This window comes from Nelumbo nucifera, chromosome 2, assembly GCF_055504915.1.
Source record: "Nelumbo nucifera cultivar China Antique chromosome 2, China Antique-T2T, whole genome shotgun sequence".
NCBI lineage: Eukaryota > Viridiplantae > Streptophyta > Magnoliopsida > Proteales > Nelumbonaceae > Nelumbo > Nelumbo nucifera.
The window spans coordinates 30,910,454-30,930,212 of NC_142650.1; the positions used below are offsets into that span (position 1 = coordinate 30,910,454).

The 19,759-nt window shown below is 45.1% G+C and overlaps 1 protein-coding gene across 1 annotated transcript; it reads right to left on the reverse strand.

Annotated features, from left to right (window-relative positions):
- Positions 1-2,513: 2,513 nt before the first annotated feature.
- On the reverse strand, positions 2,514-7,524 carry LOC104603349 (uncharacterized). The gene is made up of 7 exons (XM_010267366.3): positions 6,293-7,524; positions 5,501-5,659; positions 5,229-5,413; positions 4,786-4,996; positions 3,983-4,220; positions 3,652-3,802; positions 2,514-3,557 (listed from the first exon to the last, which is right to left on the reverse strand). Exons 1-7 carry the CDS (start codon positions 7,374-7,376, stop codon positions 3,249-3,251), a joined length of 2,337 nt encoding a protein of 778 aa, XP_010265668.2. The 5' UTR covers positions 7,377-7,524; the 3' UTR covers positions 2,514-3,248.
- Positions 7,525-19,759: the final 12,235 nt, after the last annotated feature.

Genomic DNA, 19,759 nt, shown 5'->3' on the forward strand with positions numbered 1-19,759 from the left:
CCCCTCGAAGTATCACAGGTGAAGAAAGCACGACCCGACTTGGCCCGCGGGCCGGCACGACCCGATTTACGCTTGTAGATGTAGTTCCAAATAAGGGATGAGGTTGTGAGGAGTGAAATTGTGTAATGGGTGATCACATTAGGAGGAGGGTGCAGTTGGTGAATTGTCACGGTAAAGATGGGAGCTTTTAGCTAGGTGGTGCAGGATTTAGGAAAGGTGGCGAGGAATATAATATATCGTTTGAATGGGCTTTAAAGTGGTTTTGTGCTACTAAAGTTCCAACACCAATATGAATAGTATGCTAAAAGCCCTACCTCGTACTGGTAGGATTTTTCATTCATCCAATCAATCTCTAATGGAAGGTTTGAGATGAGCTCTTTATACCTTCCGTACGTCCTCCTATCTTCTTCTTTCTTTTCAAAACACAATATTTCTTAGAAGGGCCCTATCAGCCATTTATCTAGACGAATAAGAAAAACGAGGAGGAAGAGAAAGAAGAAGAAGAAGAAGAGGAAGATGAAGACTAAGGGCCTATTTGTTTGCTATGACGTCTAATGTTTGAAAGTGCAATAATTACATTAAGAGGTTTATTGGTATTGGTGAACTTTTTTTTTCCTTTGAACTCTATATGAAGAGAATGTTTGTTCTGAATTTTGAATTTTTTCAAATACCCATTTTAACCCCATATATAAGAATTTTTGTTTGTGCTTTTTGATAAGTTACTTACTTGAGTAAATGCACTTACCAGGTAAGTGTTTCCCAGGAAATACTTACCCAGGTAAGTGCATTTACCCATGTTCTTTTATTTCCCAAGCAAACAAGACAATGACCATTTTAGCCATAAAAATCAATTATTACAAGGGGCATTTTTGTCCCATTCAAGTGTTGGCAACTTTCCCCCAAGGTGGGAAAGTTATTTATCCACCAAGGAGATGGGTATCATTTACCTGGGTAAGTGATACCCAGGAAAATAAACTTTCCGTGGTCTCCACATAAATATGAAAAAAGATGGGATTCTTGGTCAACGGGAATCAAAATCCCATTGACCAACTTTCCCCTCTCTCAAAATCTAGAAAAAGAACGTCCCCTTAAAGTAATAAAACTTCTCTTAAGAGATAAGAATTAAGAGTAAACGAACAAGCTCTAAGGGTATGTTAATTTTTTGGATTTTGAGATGTGGGAAAGATGGTCAATGGGATTTTGGTTCCCATTGACCAAGAAACGAATGTTCTTTTTTTTTTTTTTTGAAATTTATGTGGGGATTAGGGAAACTTTATTTTCCTAGGTTAAATAACTTTGTCACATAGGAAGAAAGTTGCCAATACTTGGATGGGACAAAAATGCCCTTTTTAATAATGGACTTTCATGGCTAAACGATCATTGTCTTATTTATTTGGGAAATAAAATAGCATGGGTATATGCACTTACCCAAATAAGTAACTTACCAAAAAGCGAACGGGGCCTTAAATATAGATATCGAATAAAAGTTTTGGGAATGTGGGGGAATTGGGATTATGGGAACCCTAGTCACCTTACATACTTAAGAGTATTTTATAAATTAATATTAAACCTTGTCCCTGCCCTTTCCTAGGTTCAGGGCCAAAAAAAGTTTCCCCGTACCCATTTGAGATCATGGAAAACCTGCCCCATTATCAAAATTGGGCCCTGGTTTTATGGGGGAAAATTGCCATCCATACTAATTACAGAAAATCTTTTGGGAGAATATCGCAACATTAGGAATGTGGAGTAAAGGATATGTTATGATATGGAAGAGGTTTATAAGTAGTTGATACCAACATTGATAGGATAGGAGGAATATATAGTTGAAGGGGGCTGAAAGGGCTAGGAGTAAAGACATGGGTAGAAGCAGCAATAATTGATTTAAGCGCCGATACTTTAACGATGGATATGACATTAAACAGAACAGAATAGAAACAATGGGTTCATGTATCCAACCCCATGTAGTTGGGATAGGGCTTGGATGATGATGATGATGATATAGTAATTAAGTCCTTCATAGGGCAGAGCTGTGGTCATATCAAATAAGACCTTAATTCCTTTTTGTTTCAGCTCTGTATATTAACACTGTTCATTCCTCTCTGTATCAAAATGATATAATTGACTACCTCTTACAATTATTATAAACAGAAACAAGAAATCACCTCTAAGATGATTGATTGCACACGATAACAAAACAATTGATAGCACCACGATTACTAGTACATGTCCCCTTATTTTTCTGATATTTGTTATAAGTTCCTGTCTTCCTGGTGCACTGCTGTTTAGTTGACCTGAGAACATCGTTGCTAATTTTGAAATCATTTTAGTGCTCAGATGTGTAGGTACCCTTTAGCTGAAAAATATGGGAATGCAGTACTGTTGTATGGATTCTCCTAAATGGATGATGTGTCTGAGAGGGCTCTGGCCACTGACAGGCCCATCTTGCCTGGTGTGTGTGTAGATATATATAAAAATGGGAATAGAAAGTATGTTCTTCATAACATAAAACTGTGTAATATCAAGTAAGGCCTTTATTTATTTTGGTTGCAAATGATAATTTAGGCTTTTCCTTTTATCAATATATACAGGCAAAATTATTCCAGGTTTTGAAGATGACTAATTGAGTATGTTTTATGTTGGGGATATAAGAAAGAAAGATTTAAAATTACGAGAAGTGGGGGAGAGTACTCCCCCTAGGACCGTCCCAACCAGCCTGAGGTTCAGTGTGGGGTTCTGCTGAGTCCCTTTCTTTTTAAAGCTCCTGCTTTTCTGCAAGTTAGCCAAGACATCTGCAACCTGGATTCCTCCCGCTAGCTCCCCTGTATATATAGGTTATCAGAATTGAACTCAGCTCATCATAATGCCTTGATGGAATGATACCTCTTGATTATATTATAATGGGACTTCCTACCGCTTCTCTGTTGCACTCAATACCAAGTTTAGAGCTTCCATCAGCCATTAGTCATTGCACATAGACCAAGCTCTTTGTCTATGTAGATTGCATCTCTAGCTGCACATTCTTCAACTATATTGTTGTTCTCCCTAGAAATATTCATGCCTCTTCTCTTCAGATGAATGACACCACAGAAGATTCCTTGCAGTATTGACTCCAGTGACTGTATTACCATTGGCTTCCACAGAAGCATCAAGATATTACTCTTTATTATTGGGTAAAGTACATGAGGGGCTGTAATTCTCTGTTACTTCTTTGAGGTAAAATTGTCTGTTTAGCATGAGAGATTGCATCCTTATCGTGCTGTTACCACTGAAACAGTTATATCATTTGCTGAATATATCCCATATTGGCCTAAGTATATATCATCTTCACTAGTACTATTTTCCATTAGAAAAGCCGGTTGCTTAGGAGTAGACAAAACCATATTTTCATTGCTAAGCATCGAGACAATATCTTCCATGGCTGGTCTATCCATTGGGTTGGCTTGGACACATAAGAGTCCCACATGAATGTACCTTGTTGGTTTGCAAGGGGAATATGTAACATCCAATATTGGATCCAAAAACTCCATGCTTCTGCCAGATTTAAATAGCTTCCATGCCTTAAATGATCACATATTTAGAAATCCATCAATAAAAACATGGTTATAGAAAAAACAAAATCTGAAGACAAGCAGGGATTATTTGCTGGCTTACATGTTCCACAAGGATTAGTGAACAATTTGAATCAATAACATCTGTGCTTCTCTTGCCACTTAGTATCTCTAAGAGTATTACTCCAAAGCTAAAGACATCAGATTTTGAAGAAAAGACACCCTGCCTGACATACTCAGGAGGCATGTAACCACTGCATTAAATGACCCAATAAAAATTTTCAGTATTATTATAAAGAGATAAATTGCAGAAAAGTAAACAACATTTACACCATTGTTTACATGTTCCATTCCATGTTTGTTTGCACTTTGTAGGTAGGAAAGGTGTTTCATGCACTTGATATATATGTCAATCAAAGAGAAATTCTACTTACAATGTCCCAGCTACCCTATTTGTATCTGCTTGGGATTCATTTCCTCCAAAAATTCTTGCCAAGCCGAAATCTGATATTTTAGGATTCATCTGGTTATCCAGTAGAATGTTGCTAGCTTTAAGATCTCTATGAATTACTTTTAATCTTGAGAATTTATGGAGATAAAGAAGCCCTTGAGCAACTCCTTCAATGATGTGGATGCGTCTTTCCCAATTTAGCAGTATTCGTCTAGCAGGATCTGTAACAGATTACATTAGCAATTAGTTATTTGTTCTATTCAGGATGCAACAGCTTAAATTAGCATAATACATTGACATAAACAGATAGAATATAGTATGGAATCTTACATATGCTGCATTGCACTTTGGTTTCAGTTTGGGAAGAGTGCAAATAGGAATGTGTACAGTGCAAAATCTTGTATATAACATTTCTAAACCTTGTATTTGTGCTGTACATCTTTGTATCTGCACTCTCCTCAAAATGAGCCTCAAGGTCGAAAGGATTAAATCTTGCCCTCTCTTTTGGGCTCTAATTTGCGTTACAAAGCATGAAGCTCAAATTTTTCAAAACCACATTATTTGAACCCATTAGTTCATGAACCCTAGATGATCCCACATCCACATGCCAATCATAGGTTTCATCCTTGATAGTCAAGAAGAGGGTTTCACCACATAAACTTGTGGGCTATCAGACCACTTAAAGCAACTATTAGCAATCTGTGACATCTCATGAGACAAGACACTAGCAAGTTTAATTAATTAAATAAATAAATTATATAGACTTTTAGATAAGTGATGACAGACCAAAGAGGTATGAGTCCAAGCTCTTGTTTGGCATATATTCATAGATCAGTATCTTCTCTTCTCTTTCAAGGCAGTACCCTAGAACTTTGACAAGATTCACATGTTGGAGCTTGGCAATAACTGCGATCTCATTTTTAAACTCCTCTGTTCCTTGTGTAGAACTTCTTGAAAGTCTCTTTACTGCTATTTCTTGGCCTTGTGACCAAATTCCCTGAAAGAAAAGACCACATGTGGGTTGTTAATCTCCTTTTCATAGTTTATTAATCAAGATTACTTATTTAGGCTCAGTTTGGAAGGAGTGCAAATACAAATTTGTAGAGTACAAAACCTTGTAATTTGTATTATTTTATATGTATTTGCACTGTACATATTTGTATTTGTACTCCTTCCAAACTGAGCCTTAAGGAAAAATGCAAGTCACTTGTGTGGAAGCAAAATCCAACCTTGTAAACATGTCCAAATCCACCCTTCCCAAGCTTGTTTTCTTCAGAAAAGTTATTTGTAGCAGCAACAATGGAAGCAAAACTAAATACTTGCAACTGATCTAGACCATTTTTCTCGTTGGTCACAATGTTGGCAGATGCCATTCCACCTGTAGAAATTAACCCCTGGCCTCTCTCCTTCCTCTCTGTATCAAAATAATATAATTGGATACAGTTCACAATTATAAATAGTATATATAATTTGTTATGTGAATATGAAAGGAAATATATACCTCTCACTTTGAGCTTTCTCCTCCTGAGGTAATATGATGAGAAGCCAATTACTAACAATAACGAAGCAATTGATACCACCACCACAACTATTAGTACATGTCTTCTGACTCTTTGATCTTTTTCAGTTCCAGGAGTACTTGATCTGCCACTTAGTTGACCTGAGAACATTAGATTTGTTTAATAAGATACTATGGTGTGCACCTGATCTTCCATGCAAGCAATTAATTTCTCATCTTTCTGTGTTTCCTGTAGCATGGGTTTGGGTTTTACAGAAAAAGGGGAAGCTGTGATAAGGGTGTTGAAGTCTGGGTTGGGGGTTTGCATAGACAGACAGGAAGCTAGAGAAAGATAACTGGGACTGCATAGGTGTATGGTTGGGGAGATTGCAGGCGAGGCAGTGCGTTGCTTGAAGATTCAACATTGGGCGGTAGACCCACGATCCAGGCCTGTTCATTATCTGGGGGAAGAGTTCTCCTCATGTTGGAGACAATGGTCTCCTGATTTGACAGAGACTGTATCTTTAATGGTTGGTTATCAGAAGTCTGGAATCAGAATCTGAATGGGTCATTTCGATTTCAACTATTTTGGCTGGGCGGAATTGGAATCACATTCCCATTCTCAATTCCTGTCTGAACCAAACAGACTATGGGAATATACTATTCCTACTCTGATTCTGACCAAACGAACCCTAAGATGAGTTGCCACTGAGACCAACTGCAACTGGATTCGGTTTATGCTATAGCCATGGAATTATGGGAAGTCAATTACTAACTTGCAAATGGTTGACTTACTGGCAAGATCAGAGAGAACCCAGTTGTCATCGTTGGCGACGTGCCAGACAAAGTACCCGAGCAGGTCCTTCTCCTTAGCATATGAAACCTTAGCTGTGATGGCCTCAACATCATCGAAGCCAATCCATATGGATCCAATGTAACAGTAATTGACCACCATCGTTTCATTGTACACAGTCGTGGCTCCCCTGTTCTCTATGAACTCCTTGATGTCTATGTATCTCATGGCTCCATCTTCTGTGACTGCCGCGCCGGCGGTCGGTGCGCCTATGCCGTGCTCCTCAGGATTCGAGAGTGTCCAAGCATAGCCATAGTATGGTAAACCCAGAACTAGTTTTCTTGCTGCCAATCCCTTCTTAATCCATGCCCGGATTCCGAAATCTGTACTGACCTCGCTCGACGGATCATATAAGGCGGCATGTGGCCCGGTGATATTCGATTCTGCCCAAGGTGGTGCGTGGTAGTCGTATGCCATCACATGGACCCAATCCAAATTTCTTTCCATTGAGTCCACTGGGAAGATTGCTGAGTCGAGCCTGGGTGAGTAATGGACTGCTGCAGTCAAGATCAACCGTGGCTCAGTATTGTTCTTTTCCGACTGGGAATTCACCGCGGTTCGCCATTCTTCAAAGAGTGCGCCCATGTTAGTCATGTCGGCATTGGTCTTGGGATTAACCCAGCAGAGGTCTAGGCCATGGAAACCGTACAACCTTGCCATTTTGATGGAGGAGTCGATGAAGGCCTTTCTGGAGGAAGGTTGGCTAACCATGGCGGAGATTAATGCTGAGGAATTGGCGTTTCCACCACCTATGGATAGAAGGGTTACTATGGAAGGGTTTTTCTGTTGGACGGTCCTGGTGAAGGAGGAGAAATAAGGTTGATCAGACGACGAGAGATTGAGCCGGTAGGTCTGAGGGTCAATATCCGCAAATGCACAAATGAGATGAGAGAAGAGAGATGAGTTTATGTCGGAGATGGGGAATTCGCTGGCCGGAAACCAGTACCCACCTCTGATCCAAGTTTGTGCAGCTGAGACGTGCAATTGAATAACGAAGAGAAGAAAGAGAACACCTTTAGACGCCATTTGAGGTCCGCCAACTCTTGCTCAGTATTAGCAAAGCAAATTAGTATAGAAGAACAGACACACAGAGCAGATTATCTGTACGCAATTGACTACTTCTAAAGCCTTTTTCTAGCTTAGACCCACGACGTCTACATCTCTGCCGACGTTCATTCGTCCCAATTCAACGGTTTTGCCTTGGGTCATCAATGGAGGATGATGGAGGGTGATTTGGTCCGACCTCATAACAAGCGGACACGTGGACATGAATTGACATAGGTGACAATTGGGTATAGCCAGCTCGCTACAAAGTGATACTCCACTACCCTAACTAAGGGTTCTTCGAGTAGAGATCATCCCGAACTAAAGGCACCTCGGTACCGGGTCGCGACACCAGTACCCAAACTAATTTAGTTCGGGGAGTACGAGCCTTAGCTCGAGGACATCAGTTCGGGGAGAAACCAGTTCGGGTATACCGATCCGTCCTCAGTATAATCCCGAAAGTCATTCCAACAGTTCCTGAATTCTGTGGGATCATGCCTCGTAACAACTAAGCATTATCTCCCCGACTGATTCGGGCGGAAGTGATTAACCTTATCAACCGATAATGTTATCTCCAATTAACGCAGAAACCGATTCTATCATGGCACTGATCTCGGAACTACTCCGCGAAGCCCGCGAGGACTCCATTATATAAAGGCCCCCCCTCTAGGGGCCCAAGGTACGCGCAATTACTGCTTTCTAGCCTTCTCGTTTACTAAACCACTTTTAGCTCGCAAGTTACTGACTTAAGCATCGGAGCGACCTCGCAGGGTAAGCACCCCCGAGTTCTCTGATTCTTCCTGTGCAGATTCACCAAGTCCGTCGTCTATTGGAAGCCACTTCATCTCCAGCTAGGAGCAGCCAGATTGCGTCGCATCAATTGGCACCGTCTGTGGGAAATGCTTCAAAAAGCCTTTTTCCACAAAGCATTTCATATCCAGCTTCCATGGCATCTTCCAGCAACGCTGGACGCAGCACTGATATGAACACTTCCGAGGGGCAATTCCAGGTCCCAATTGTGTGCATTGGACAATTCACCATACCCCTCTCTGCAGACGGGGTCCCCACACTGAATGTGCCTAAAGTCATTGCACCAGTGAACGCCTCACTCCCTCCTACAGTGGGTACTACCTTCGCAGAGCCCTCTGTTATTCCCCCGGTGGTTGGACAGAATCAACTCGATGACCTAGTACACTGCATGTGGGCTATGCAAGCCCAAATGCAGCAGGTCCATCAATTTCAGTTGTATTAGCAACAAGTCCTCCACCATGTTTATCAGCAGCAGTTCCCTCCACTGCCGTAGAATCAACAGCCAGTTCCACCTCGGCATCCGGTTGCGCAGCAAACCAAGCCTCACCGCAAGAGCGAACGCCCCCCTCGCCGGGGAGAGACCTCCCAAATCCAGAACCCTCTGGGGAGTCAAGTCTCGTCCCGCGGCAGGAGGGAGAGACAGATTACTCCTCCCACCTCGCAACAAGTAAATAGGTCGGGAGACACTCAACTCACCAGGCCCGCTTCACCTCGACCTTCACAGTTCGAAGTTCCACTCGTGGAAAACCGGTTTGGAGCTCTAGCCGCGGACTCTAGACAAGGCCCTTCGGTCCACAGTAGTCATCGCTAGTAGTCTAAGCAGCTACTAGTGGGAACGGTGCCTGACAATACTGAAGCTAGCAGCACTAATGCGAAGCCAGTAAAGAAGTAGCAAAGGTGACGTCGCAGAGCTCGCCGATCAACAATCCAGAACTTGCCCGAACTACACAAAGGAAAAGAAGAGGCGAGCTCGGGGACTGTGAAGACCACTCCGCTCCTTTCTGTGTCGTCTCCTCTATCTCTCGAACTCTTGGCCACCCCAATGCCAAAGGATTTCAAGGTACCTCCCTTAGACAAATATGATGGATCGTTCGATCAAAACGACCATGTAGATTCATTTCAATCTCAGATGCACCTGGCCGGAGCAGATGAATCCTGCATGTGCGTTGCTTTCTCCCCAACTTTCAAGGGGGTAGCTCGCACATGGTATAGAAACCTTGCGCCCGAGACAATTAAGAGTTGGGCGCAGTTCGTGCAGACCTTCACCTCGCACTTCATCACTAGTAAGAGGTGTTCGAAGTCGCAGGAGAGCCTGCTCGGAATAGTCTAGAGGGAGGGAGAATGTATCCGGAGCTACATCAAGAGATTCAATAATGCATGCTTACAGATCCCGACCTAGATCCCGCTGTAAGACTTACAACTGTAAAGAGAGGGATCACCCACAAGGAATTCAAGTGGCACATAGTCGCCAACAAACCCAAAGATGTCACTGAGTTCCTCAAGCTCGCCGACCAGTTCATCGGAACAGAGGAAGAGATGAACCAGAAGAGTGAGAATTCACCAGAGAAGAGAAAAAGAGAAGGTGAGACCTCAACTAACGATGACAACAAGAGAAAGAAGGATGAGCCAGTTCGAGGAGGAAAACCAGATTAGCCTTTCCGAACTCCTCCAGTTGAAAGAACAAATTACACTCCCTTGAACGCGAAGCGAGCAGAAATCCTCATGGCAATCAAGGACACTTCTTACGTGAAGTGGCCACCCCGGATGAGAGGAGATCCAAACACAAGAAACAGAAATGTATACTGCCACTTTCACAAAGATCACGGTCATAGCACAAAAAATTGTAAGATCCTCCACGACGAGATAAAAGAACTCATCCATCGCGGATATCAAAAAAAATTTGTATTAAATGATAATAAAAGTTAAACAGGTCGGTAGGGGGAGCAAAGTAGAGATGCTCCCAAATTCAGCAATAGGCAAAATGAGCAGCCATAGAGACAGTTGCCCGAAGAGAGGCCAGTTTGAGGAGTAATACAAATGATCACCGGCGGGTCAATTGTCACGGGCTGCACTTCAGCCGCAGCGAAAACATCAGCTCGCGAGATAGAAAGAGAAGAACAAAATCCTTCGAAGCGGCCGAGGTTAGAAGAGCCTATTTTCTTCATCGAGGATGACGCATGCGGAGTCCAGTACCCCCACGATGACGCGCTCGTCATAAAGATAAGAATTAATGACTTCGAGGTGAAGCGCGTCCTTATCGACTCCGGCAGCTCGGCGGACATACTCTTCAAGGATACTTTCGACAAACTACAGCTCCAAGAGAGCGACATCAAGCCCGCGAACACTCCCTTTGTAGGCTTCAGCGGAGAGGAAGTCAGGCCCCTGGGAAGAGTTACAGTACTTGTGGAGGTCAGTACCTGGCCTAGCATAGTGAGATTCGACCACACTTTCTTAGTGGTTGCAACTCCCTCCCCGTACAACGCCGTAATAGGTCGGCCTATCACCCACACTCTACGCGTAGTGGTGTCCACCTATTACTTGGCTATGAAGTTCCCCACGGACTTCGGAGTTGGGGTAGCGCGAGGTGACCAGCTCGAGTCTCGAAAATGCTATGTCGCCGCCCTCAAAGGGAAAGCCAAGGCAGTAGACGACCTCGAGTTGGAGCGACCTGTGGAGCACACCGAAGAGCGAGCTACACCTATAGAAGAAACGGTCTCTGTACCCACTTCAATATAAGATCCGGCCAGGACTCTCCAAATCGGCGCTTCGATTGAGGAGCCTCTACGATCTCAGTTGGTAAGCTTCTTACTTCAAAACTTAGATGTTTTTGCATGGTCTGCGGCAGAGATGCCCGCTCTTCGGTGTGCCCCGTTAGAATAATCACTCACAAGTTGAACACTGATCCTATAGTTAGGCCCGTTAGACAGAAGAATCACAACTTAGCCCCAGAGCGCTGGAGAATAGTTGACGAGGAGGTCGGGAAACTCCTTGCAACCGATTTCATCAGGGAGGTCCATTACCCGAGCTGGGTGGCTAACCCCGTTCTGGTAAAAAAGGCCAACGGTAAGTGCCGCATGTGCATCGACTATACCGACCTGAATCGAGCTTGCCCAAAGGACTGCTTCCCACTTCCCAAAATCGACTGTTTGGTGGACGCGGCCTCAGGGCACGAGTTACTGAGCTTTCTGGATGTTTATTTGGGCTACAACCAGATTAGGATGAACCCTGCCAATGAGGAAAAAACGGCCTTCATAACTGAGCTCGACCTGTACTGTTACAAGGTCATGCCCTTCGAACTTAAAAATGCTGGTGCAACATTTCAAAGACTTGTAAACCGACTGTTTGAGCCATTGATCGGCAAAAAAGTAGAGTGTTATGTAGACGACATGGTCGTCAAAACTCAATTTTCAAATGATTTAATAAAAGACTTGTATTGTGTTTTTCAAATTTTGCACAAGTATAATATGAAATTGAATCCCAATAAATGCGTCTTCGGTGTCACTTCGGGTAAGTTCCTGGGTTACATCATTAACCGACGCGGTATCGAGGCCAACCCTGAGAAAATTAAGGCTATCCTAGACATGAGACCGCCCCGTAAATTGAAAGAGGTTCAAAGGTTGAACGGTCATATCGCCGCCCTGAGCCGTTTCATGTCTAAATTAACAGATCACTGCTTGCCTTTCTTCAAGGCAATCAAAAGAAGCAGACTTCGAATGAACCGAAGAGTGCCAGCTTGCTTTCGACGAGATCAAAAGGTACCTCGCCAGCATACCAGTTTTGACCCAACTTGAGGAGGGAGAGATTTTGAAGCTGTACCTCTCCACGAGTGACGAGGTAGTCAGCTCGGTACTGATAAAAGAAGTAGATCGGGTCCAATGACCCATCTACTATGTTAGCAAAGTTTTTCCGAACGCAGAAACGAGATATCCAGAAATTGAAAAGTTGGCGTACGCGCTAGTCATCGCAGCTCGGAAGCTTCGGCCATACTTCCAGGCTCATACCATCGTCGTCCTCACCAACAAACCTCGAAGGCAAGTCTTGCTCAAGCTTGAGGTTTCCGGTAGATTGATGAAGTGGGCCATTGGACTTAACGAGTACGACATCCAGTACGAGCCCCGAACTGCTATCAAGGCCCAAGACTTAGCCGACTTTTTGGCGGAATGTACCTTTAGCGCTGTAGTCCCTGAGTTGATCGAGCCCGAGCACGGAGAAGCTTCAACCAGTGCGGCACCTCTCCTGATTAGAACGAACCCTACGTGGGATGAGGAGCCCTGGATCCTTCATGTGGATGGCTCGTCAAATCAGCAAGGCCGTGGAGCTGGAATCATTCTGTACGGGCCACGCGGGGTGAAACTGGAGTACGCGCTTCGGTTCGAGTTCAGTGCGTCCAACAATGAAGCAGAGTACAGAGCGTTAATAGTCAGGCTCGCCTTAGCAAACGAAGTACGAGCTAAACACCTCATCATCTGCAACGATTCCCAGCTCGTTGTCAATCAAGTCACCGACGATTATGAAGCCCATGAACCGACCATGGTCGCCTACCTAGACAAAGTCAGAGAAGCCCTGCAAGATTTCCAGTCCTACTTCATCAAGCAAATCCCGAGGTCCGAGAACGCTGAAGCCGATGCCCTATCCCGATTAGCCAGCACAACCGATAACACTATGAGAACCGTGTACATAGAGAACTTGCCTCGGCCTAGCATTCTCGGGGGGGTAGAGGAGGTCGCTTCTGTTGCGCAAGCAGAGACGATCTGGATTGATCCACTCGCGAGCTACCTGCTCCATGGGACACTCCCTACTGAACGTAATGCCACCAGAAGGGTAGAGCATCAGGCAGCCAAATACGTTATGATAGACGGACGGCTATACCAAAGATCCTACACGCTTCCTTATCTGCGTTGTTTACGACCTTCCGAAGCTGAGCTCGTACTCCGCGACACTCATGAGGGTTTGTGCAGCGAACACCTGAAGGGCAGGGCTCTGGCCCAAAAAGCGCTACGACAGGGTTACTACTGGCCAGCGATGAAGGCAGATGCGATTAAGTTCGTCAAAAGATGCGACAAATGTCAAAGGCACGCCAACATCCACCACCAGCCTGCTGCCGACCTAAAGTACCTCACCAGGCCATGGCCCTTCGCACAGTGGGGAATCGATATACTTGGACCATTCCTGCCAGCGACAGGACAGAGGAGATTCCTAGTGGTAGCAGTTGACTACTTCACGAAGTGGGTGGAGGCCGAACCTCTTACGACGATCACAGCACGGAGTATGCAAAACTTCTATTGGAGGAATATAGTTTGCCGTTTCGGACTACCTCGAGTGCTTATCTCTGACAACGGCAAGCAGTTCGAAGACGTAAAGTTCCAGAACTGGTGCAATGACATGGGGATACAACAGAACTTCACCTCGGTCGCACATCCTCAAGCCAACGACCAAGCGGAAGTCACGAATAGGGACATCCTCCGCGGACTGAAGGCACGCTTAGCCTGAGCTAAAGGATTATGGGTTGACGAACTACCCAACGTACTTTGGGCTTATCGGACCACTATAAAGACCGCCACGAGAGAGACTCCCTTCAACCTCACCTACGGCACGAAGGCAGTGATCCCAGCTGATATCGAGGTGCCTACACTATGCTTGGAGGCATATGATGAAGAGGCAAACCAGAGCGAGCTACGCACCAACCTCGACCTACTTGAAGAGGTACGAGACCTCGCATACATTAGAACCGCGGCCTACCAGTAGAGAGTAGCTCGGTACTATAACGCTAGAGTCAAGAAGCAGAACCTCTGCGTTGGAGACTTGGTTCTTCGCAAAGTCATGGTGCTTGAGTCCGGTGTTGGTAAGCTCGGACCGAATTGGGAAAGACCCTACCGAGTAAAGCGAGTGCTTGGGGAAGGTACGTACGAGCTCGAAATGTTAGAGGGGAAATAGGTACCTTGGGCATGGAATATCGTCAACTTAAGGCAATACTATCTATAATTGCCGAACTAGGGAATGGACTGTGAGTGGCCCCCCCTTAGGGCCTAAGGGCCAAGACGTCGAGCTCGCAAAAGACCTCGGCACCATATAAGTCCCAGTCTTCTCCTCGGCATAGGCACATAAGACCCAGTCGCCTCCTCGGCATGGGCGAACTCCAAAGGAGAGTGGAGTATGAGTTGCTCCCTCAGCCTAAGGGATAAAAGCGCCGAGCTCACAAAAGACCTCAATACCATATAAGACCTAGTCGCCTCATCGGCATAGGCGAAGTACTTTTAATGCCTAAGGCGCATGCAGCTCGGGTATGAGTCTATGATGCATAGTCCACTCCGGCATACAACAGGTTGAACCCGTTAGGGACAACCGACATCAACTTAAGTAGCCCGTGTGCAGGCAGGTCGGGTATATATCCTACTATGTCGCTCACCTCGGTGTACATCATAAAAATTGCCCCTACTAAGTACGGGGCAATAGTTTGGGGTGACGACAATTGAGAAACCTCCACTTCGGTTATCTAGCTCGACAGCTCAACAGTTCGGGGTAAAACGACCACTTCGGCCAAAAAAGGTTATTTGCACGACACTTAGCAAAAAGTGTATTTCATTATAAAGAGTTCATTACAAAATGGGGAGAGAAAATAAAAGAAAATGTTGAGCTCGCAGGCTCGAAGTACAAAGAACTATTAAGGGCACTCATCGCCCTCGCCCAAAGCTTCGGCGGAAGAACCAGCCTTGTCATCGGCACCAGCTTTGTCATCGGCACCGACCTCTTCAACGTCAAGTAGCTCACCATCGCTCTCTGCCTCGGAGTCCAGGTCACCAGCAGCTTCAAGGGCCATCTCTTTTGTGACTCACGAAGTAGTGATGGCACTCATATCGAGTTGCGAGAACTCGCGCTTGGTCATCCATCTACTGAGCTTGAAGCCTTTACAGTAGCCCTTCGATCCGGCCTCGATCAGCTCCCTCGAACTCCTCCGAGTTCTTATAATCCTCGACGACCTTGACCTTGGCCTCCTCTATGGCTTTGAGAAGGATCTCAGTTCGCTCCTTGACGTCCGCCTCGAGGTTCTCCACCTGTCGCTTCAGATCCGTCTTCTCCGACATCAGCGAAGTGATAAGATCTTTCTGAGCTAGCGCACAGTTCTCCAGTTGACTGATCTTGCCGCGAGCTAAATTCAATTCAGTATGAGCCTCGCGGGACAAACTCTCAGCAGCTAGAGCTCGCTTTAAGTGCTGCTCAGATTGGTAAGTCAAGGCGTGCACGGCGGAGTTCACCTGCCAAGAGTATAAATTAGTACCAGCAAAGCTGCAAATATAAAAATCAAGGTAGAACAAAACTTACCACCATGCAATGAGTAGCCGCCCGAGCCCCGAGTTGAGTAGGCGATAGCTCGGCCCAGCTTGAGACTTCCTCAGCATACACAACTCCTTTGCTCTTATGGAGGCTGCATTGCGGGGTCAGGATACTTTGAACTGTTCCCTTGCTCCCCGAAGAAGCAATAGTTGTCGTAGGGGCGGGTCCCAAAGATGTCTTGGGCTCACGAGGTGGGGCCTTCTCCGACTGCTCCGAGTCAATCACTGGAGGTGCACTGGAAGGCTGTTCGGGCTCAGGAATGGTGGGCTGTGGAGACTCAGTACGAGCTCTTTTAGTAGCTCGCTTTTTCTTCCCTTTCATCTGCCCAAAAAGCTTATCTGCACCAAGCTTCATGGGAGCTGCAACAGAACTTGACGTTAGCGACGTCAACAAGAATAGAGTACCATCTATGAAAATAAGATACCAACTCTAAACCAAGACGACCTACCAGGACTCAAGCCGGCCTGCACGAGCTTATCTTCTGCGATGTAGTCCGTGAAGTTGAGGCCGAGCGCCGCCCAAGACTGGAGCGTCTCTCTTGTCTTCAGGTCTAGTTTAATACCGGAATCCTGAGTGGCTGCCCTCCAATGGGTTAGAAAGGGCCATCCCGCGGAACTACAGACCACGAAGTAATATTGCTTCTAGGCCGGGATCCTATTGGGTAGATCATGTAGAAGTTTATAGCCCGGGCGAGGGGATAGATAGTAGGTTTGCCTATGCTCGGGGAGAACGCAAGAAGCATTCTTCTTGATAGATAAAATAGAAGAAAAGGTATTGAGGTCGAGGGGCAAGGCGTAATAATAGAAGAGTGAAATGGTCCCAACTACATTACGAATAGAGTTCGGGTGAAGTTGGTCTATGGTTACGTCAAAGAACTTCAAGACCTCTATTATCAAAGGGTGTAAAGGAAGACGGAGACCAGCCACGAGCTGCTCTCCAAAAATCACGATCTCATTGTGACCGTGCTCCCAAGGGAAGTTGCCTAAGGGAAGACTATAGGTATACTTGCTCGGGAGGTTGTATTGATAGATTAAAGCCCTAAGCCTGTCCACGGTCATCGTCGAGAGAAGTGGACGTCGGGTTATCCGTGTTCTCTTGTGCCTCACAGGATGACTGCACCTCGGGAGGACCGATCTGAGCCGAGGTTCCTTCCTCGGGCTCATCTAAAAGGCTATCGAAACTAAAACTGGACATAACTACAAATTGAACTAAAATTGAAAAGGAAGGCTAGGGAAGACTCACCCAGAAAAATGACTGAACTGGGAAAATGACGAATTGGAAAACCCGAGCTAAAGAATCTAAGCACGACCTCTGAGCGAAGGCTAGTGAACTTGTGGCGAAGACAAATGTCCCGGGTCCCCCCTATTTATAGCCGCTATGTCCGAGAATCAATGGTCAAGATCAAGGCAATCCAACGACTCTCAAGGAAACCGGTTGTGCGACCCCCGAGGTTGAAATCGGTTTAGCGCATTTTTTGGCATCCGCAGAATTTATAGATGTGTGACGTCCGCGCATGAACTGTACGCAACCCGGGTTATCCTTGATTGAGCCGAGCAGCGAACTGGTCCGACCAACGAACTATCCGACTGGACGGCCTAGACTTTGAGCCAAATCCACCCGTCATGTCGTGAACTCCCCACACCAGGTCAGGACCCCTGGCTCGGGGAGTAGGGGGCAATTGATGGAGGGTGATTTGGCCCGACCTCATAATAAGGGGACACGTGGGCATGACTCGACATAGGTGACAACTCGACATAGCCAGCTCGCTACAAAGTGACATTCCACTACCCCGAACTAAGGGTTCTTCGAGCAGAGATCATCCCGAACTAAAGGCACCTTGGTACTAGGTCGCGACACCAGTACCCGAACTAATTCAGTTCGGGGAATACGAGTCTTAGCTCGAGGACATCAGTTCGGGGAGAAACCAGCTCGGGTATACCGATATGCCCTTAGTATAATCCCGAAAGTCACTCCAACGGTTCCCGAATTTTGCGGGATCACACCTCGTAACAACTAAGCATTATCTCCCTAGCCGATTCGGGTGGAAGTGATTAACCTTATCAACCGATAATGTTATCTCCAGTTAACACGGAAACCGATTTTATCATGGCACTGATCTCGGAACTACTCCGCGAAGCCTGCGAGGACTCCATTATATAAAGGTCCCCCCTCCAGGGGCCCAAGGTACGCATAATTACTACTTTCTAGCCTTCTCGTTTACTAAACCACTTTCAGCTCGCAAGTTACTGACTTAAGCATCGGAGCGACCTCGCTGGGTAAGCACCCCCGGGTTCTCTGATTCTTGCTGTGCAGATTCACTAAGTCCGTCATCTACTGAAAACCACTTCATCTCCAGCCAAGAGTAGCCAGGTTGCGTCGCATCAGAGGACATCATCGAGAGAAAAATCTCAAATATGTAGGAGCCAGAGCATACTCTCCACGTACTTTGTTAGGCTAAAAGCGGATCGACTTGAAGAAATTATCTATGAGGTCGCGGTCTATAGGGAAAGTCTTGAGTCTTGACTCATAGACATAGGTCGCCATTAAGAGATGGAAATGTTACCCAAAATACATAGAAAGACTTGAAAATGAGAACTTGTGCTGGGAAGCTCCATAGAAAATCAAAAGGGAAGTTGTCTGTTTCTTGAGCTCTACTTATCTTCGCTTCAAAGTTCAAACTTCATAGGCTGCTAAAAGGTCAAAACGCGTAGTGATTTTAAGGTGCTGTTTCTTATCATTTGAGTTTTTCAGACAACGGTTACGTCTTGGAATTGATAAAGCAATTCTGGGTTCCGAGCATATTTTACAGGGGAGAATGACTGATCAGTCCAGCTTAGAATTCTTTATCCCCACCATATAGGGGATTAATCCTGACCGTGGATTGATACTAAATTCACGGGCAGGATGCAGTTTATAGAGGAGCCCGGGGGCTACTAGTAGACTATGGCAGGCTATAATTCAGAATTCTGCATTAGATTGCAGTGTACTTAACCCTAGTGCGAACCGGGTTTGTGGTCAACTTAGACCTGACTCTAAGGTTTGGGGTTGGGGCCTAAGGCCTGAGGCTGAGGTCAAGCACAATCTTGCCAATATGGACTTACCCCACACTAAAATTTGATGCAATCAAGTAGTGTTTGGGCACAGACTGGGCATGGATTGATCAATGAGTCCACTCTAAAATTTAATATACATGTGTGCATGTATGTATTTATTTATACAAATATTTATACAAATATATATGCATGTATATCTATATATATAAATATATATCTATATTATTTATGCATAAATATGTACAGTTGGGCTGGGTTGGGGTTGGGCTAAGTTTGGATTACTTAAGGTTTAGCCCTAGACCCTACCCAAAAATTAAAAAAAAAAATGAAAAATCCAAAGTATCTTATAAATCTGCAAACACCTCCTAAGAGATTAGCTTTAGAAACGGTCATGCAATTACCAAAGTATCTTATAAATCTACAAAACCCAGGACTATATCGCCACTAAAATATATCAAGTTCCCTTGTGGACTATATAATGAATAGGAGCATCATGTGAGAAGGCTGGTCCATCCAAGAAACACTTCACTGCCTTGATTTTCAGAGTCAAACAGTCATTGAATTTCAATTATTACATAACTAGAGAAGAAAAAGAAACACATCAGAAGTGAACAAGTAGGAAAGCCACAAAAGATACCCATGTCCTGCACAGATTGTTTCAAATGGTCATGTGGCATATCCTATCGTCCCCCAAGAAAACTAGGGTTTCATCATCCATGGTTTAGTCAGGAGGTGTCGTTCTCTGAACAAGGGTTTATCATTTTCAGCCTGGCCTGGGGTATAGGTTCACATGAGATCCACGAATTTTCACGCTGGGCCTGGGCCCAATTCTTCAGGCCCATCTCAGCCTGAAATTATGTATATGAATTAAGGCCCCGTTTGGTTTGTGGGAATAGGGGTCTGGAATCGGAATTGGAATGGGTTATTCCGATTGGTTGGGTGGAATCGAAATCCCATTTCCATTCCTGCTGGAATGGCATTCCCTCATTTGAGGGAATGGGCATTCCTTGTCCTTCCCTTGGGAATGAAATCCCATTCCTACTGATTTTAATTCATATTGCCATTCCTATCTGAACCAAACAGATTATGAGAATGGACCATTCCGATTCCAGTTCCAAAGGATTTTGATTCCGATTCCGAAAGATTTTAATTCCGGTTCGGATTCCAATT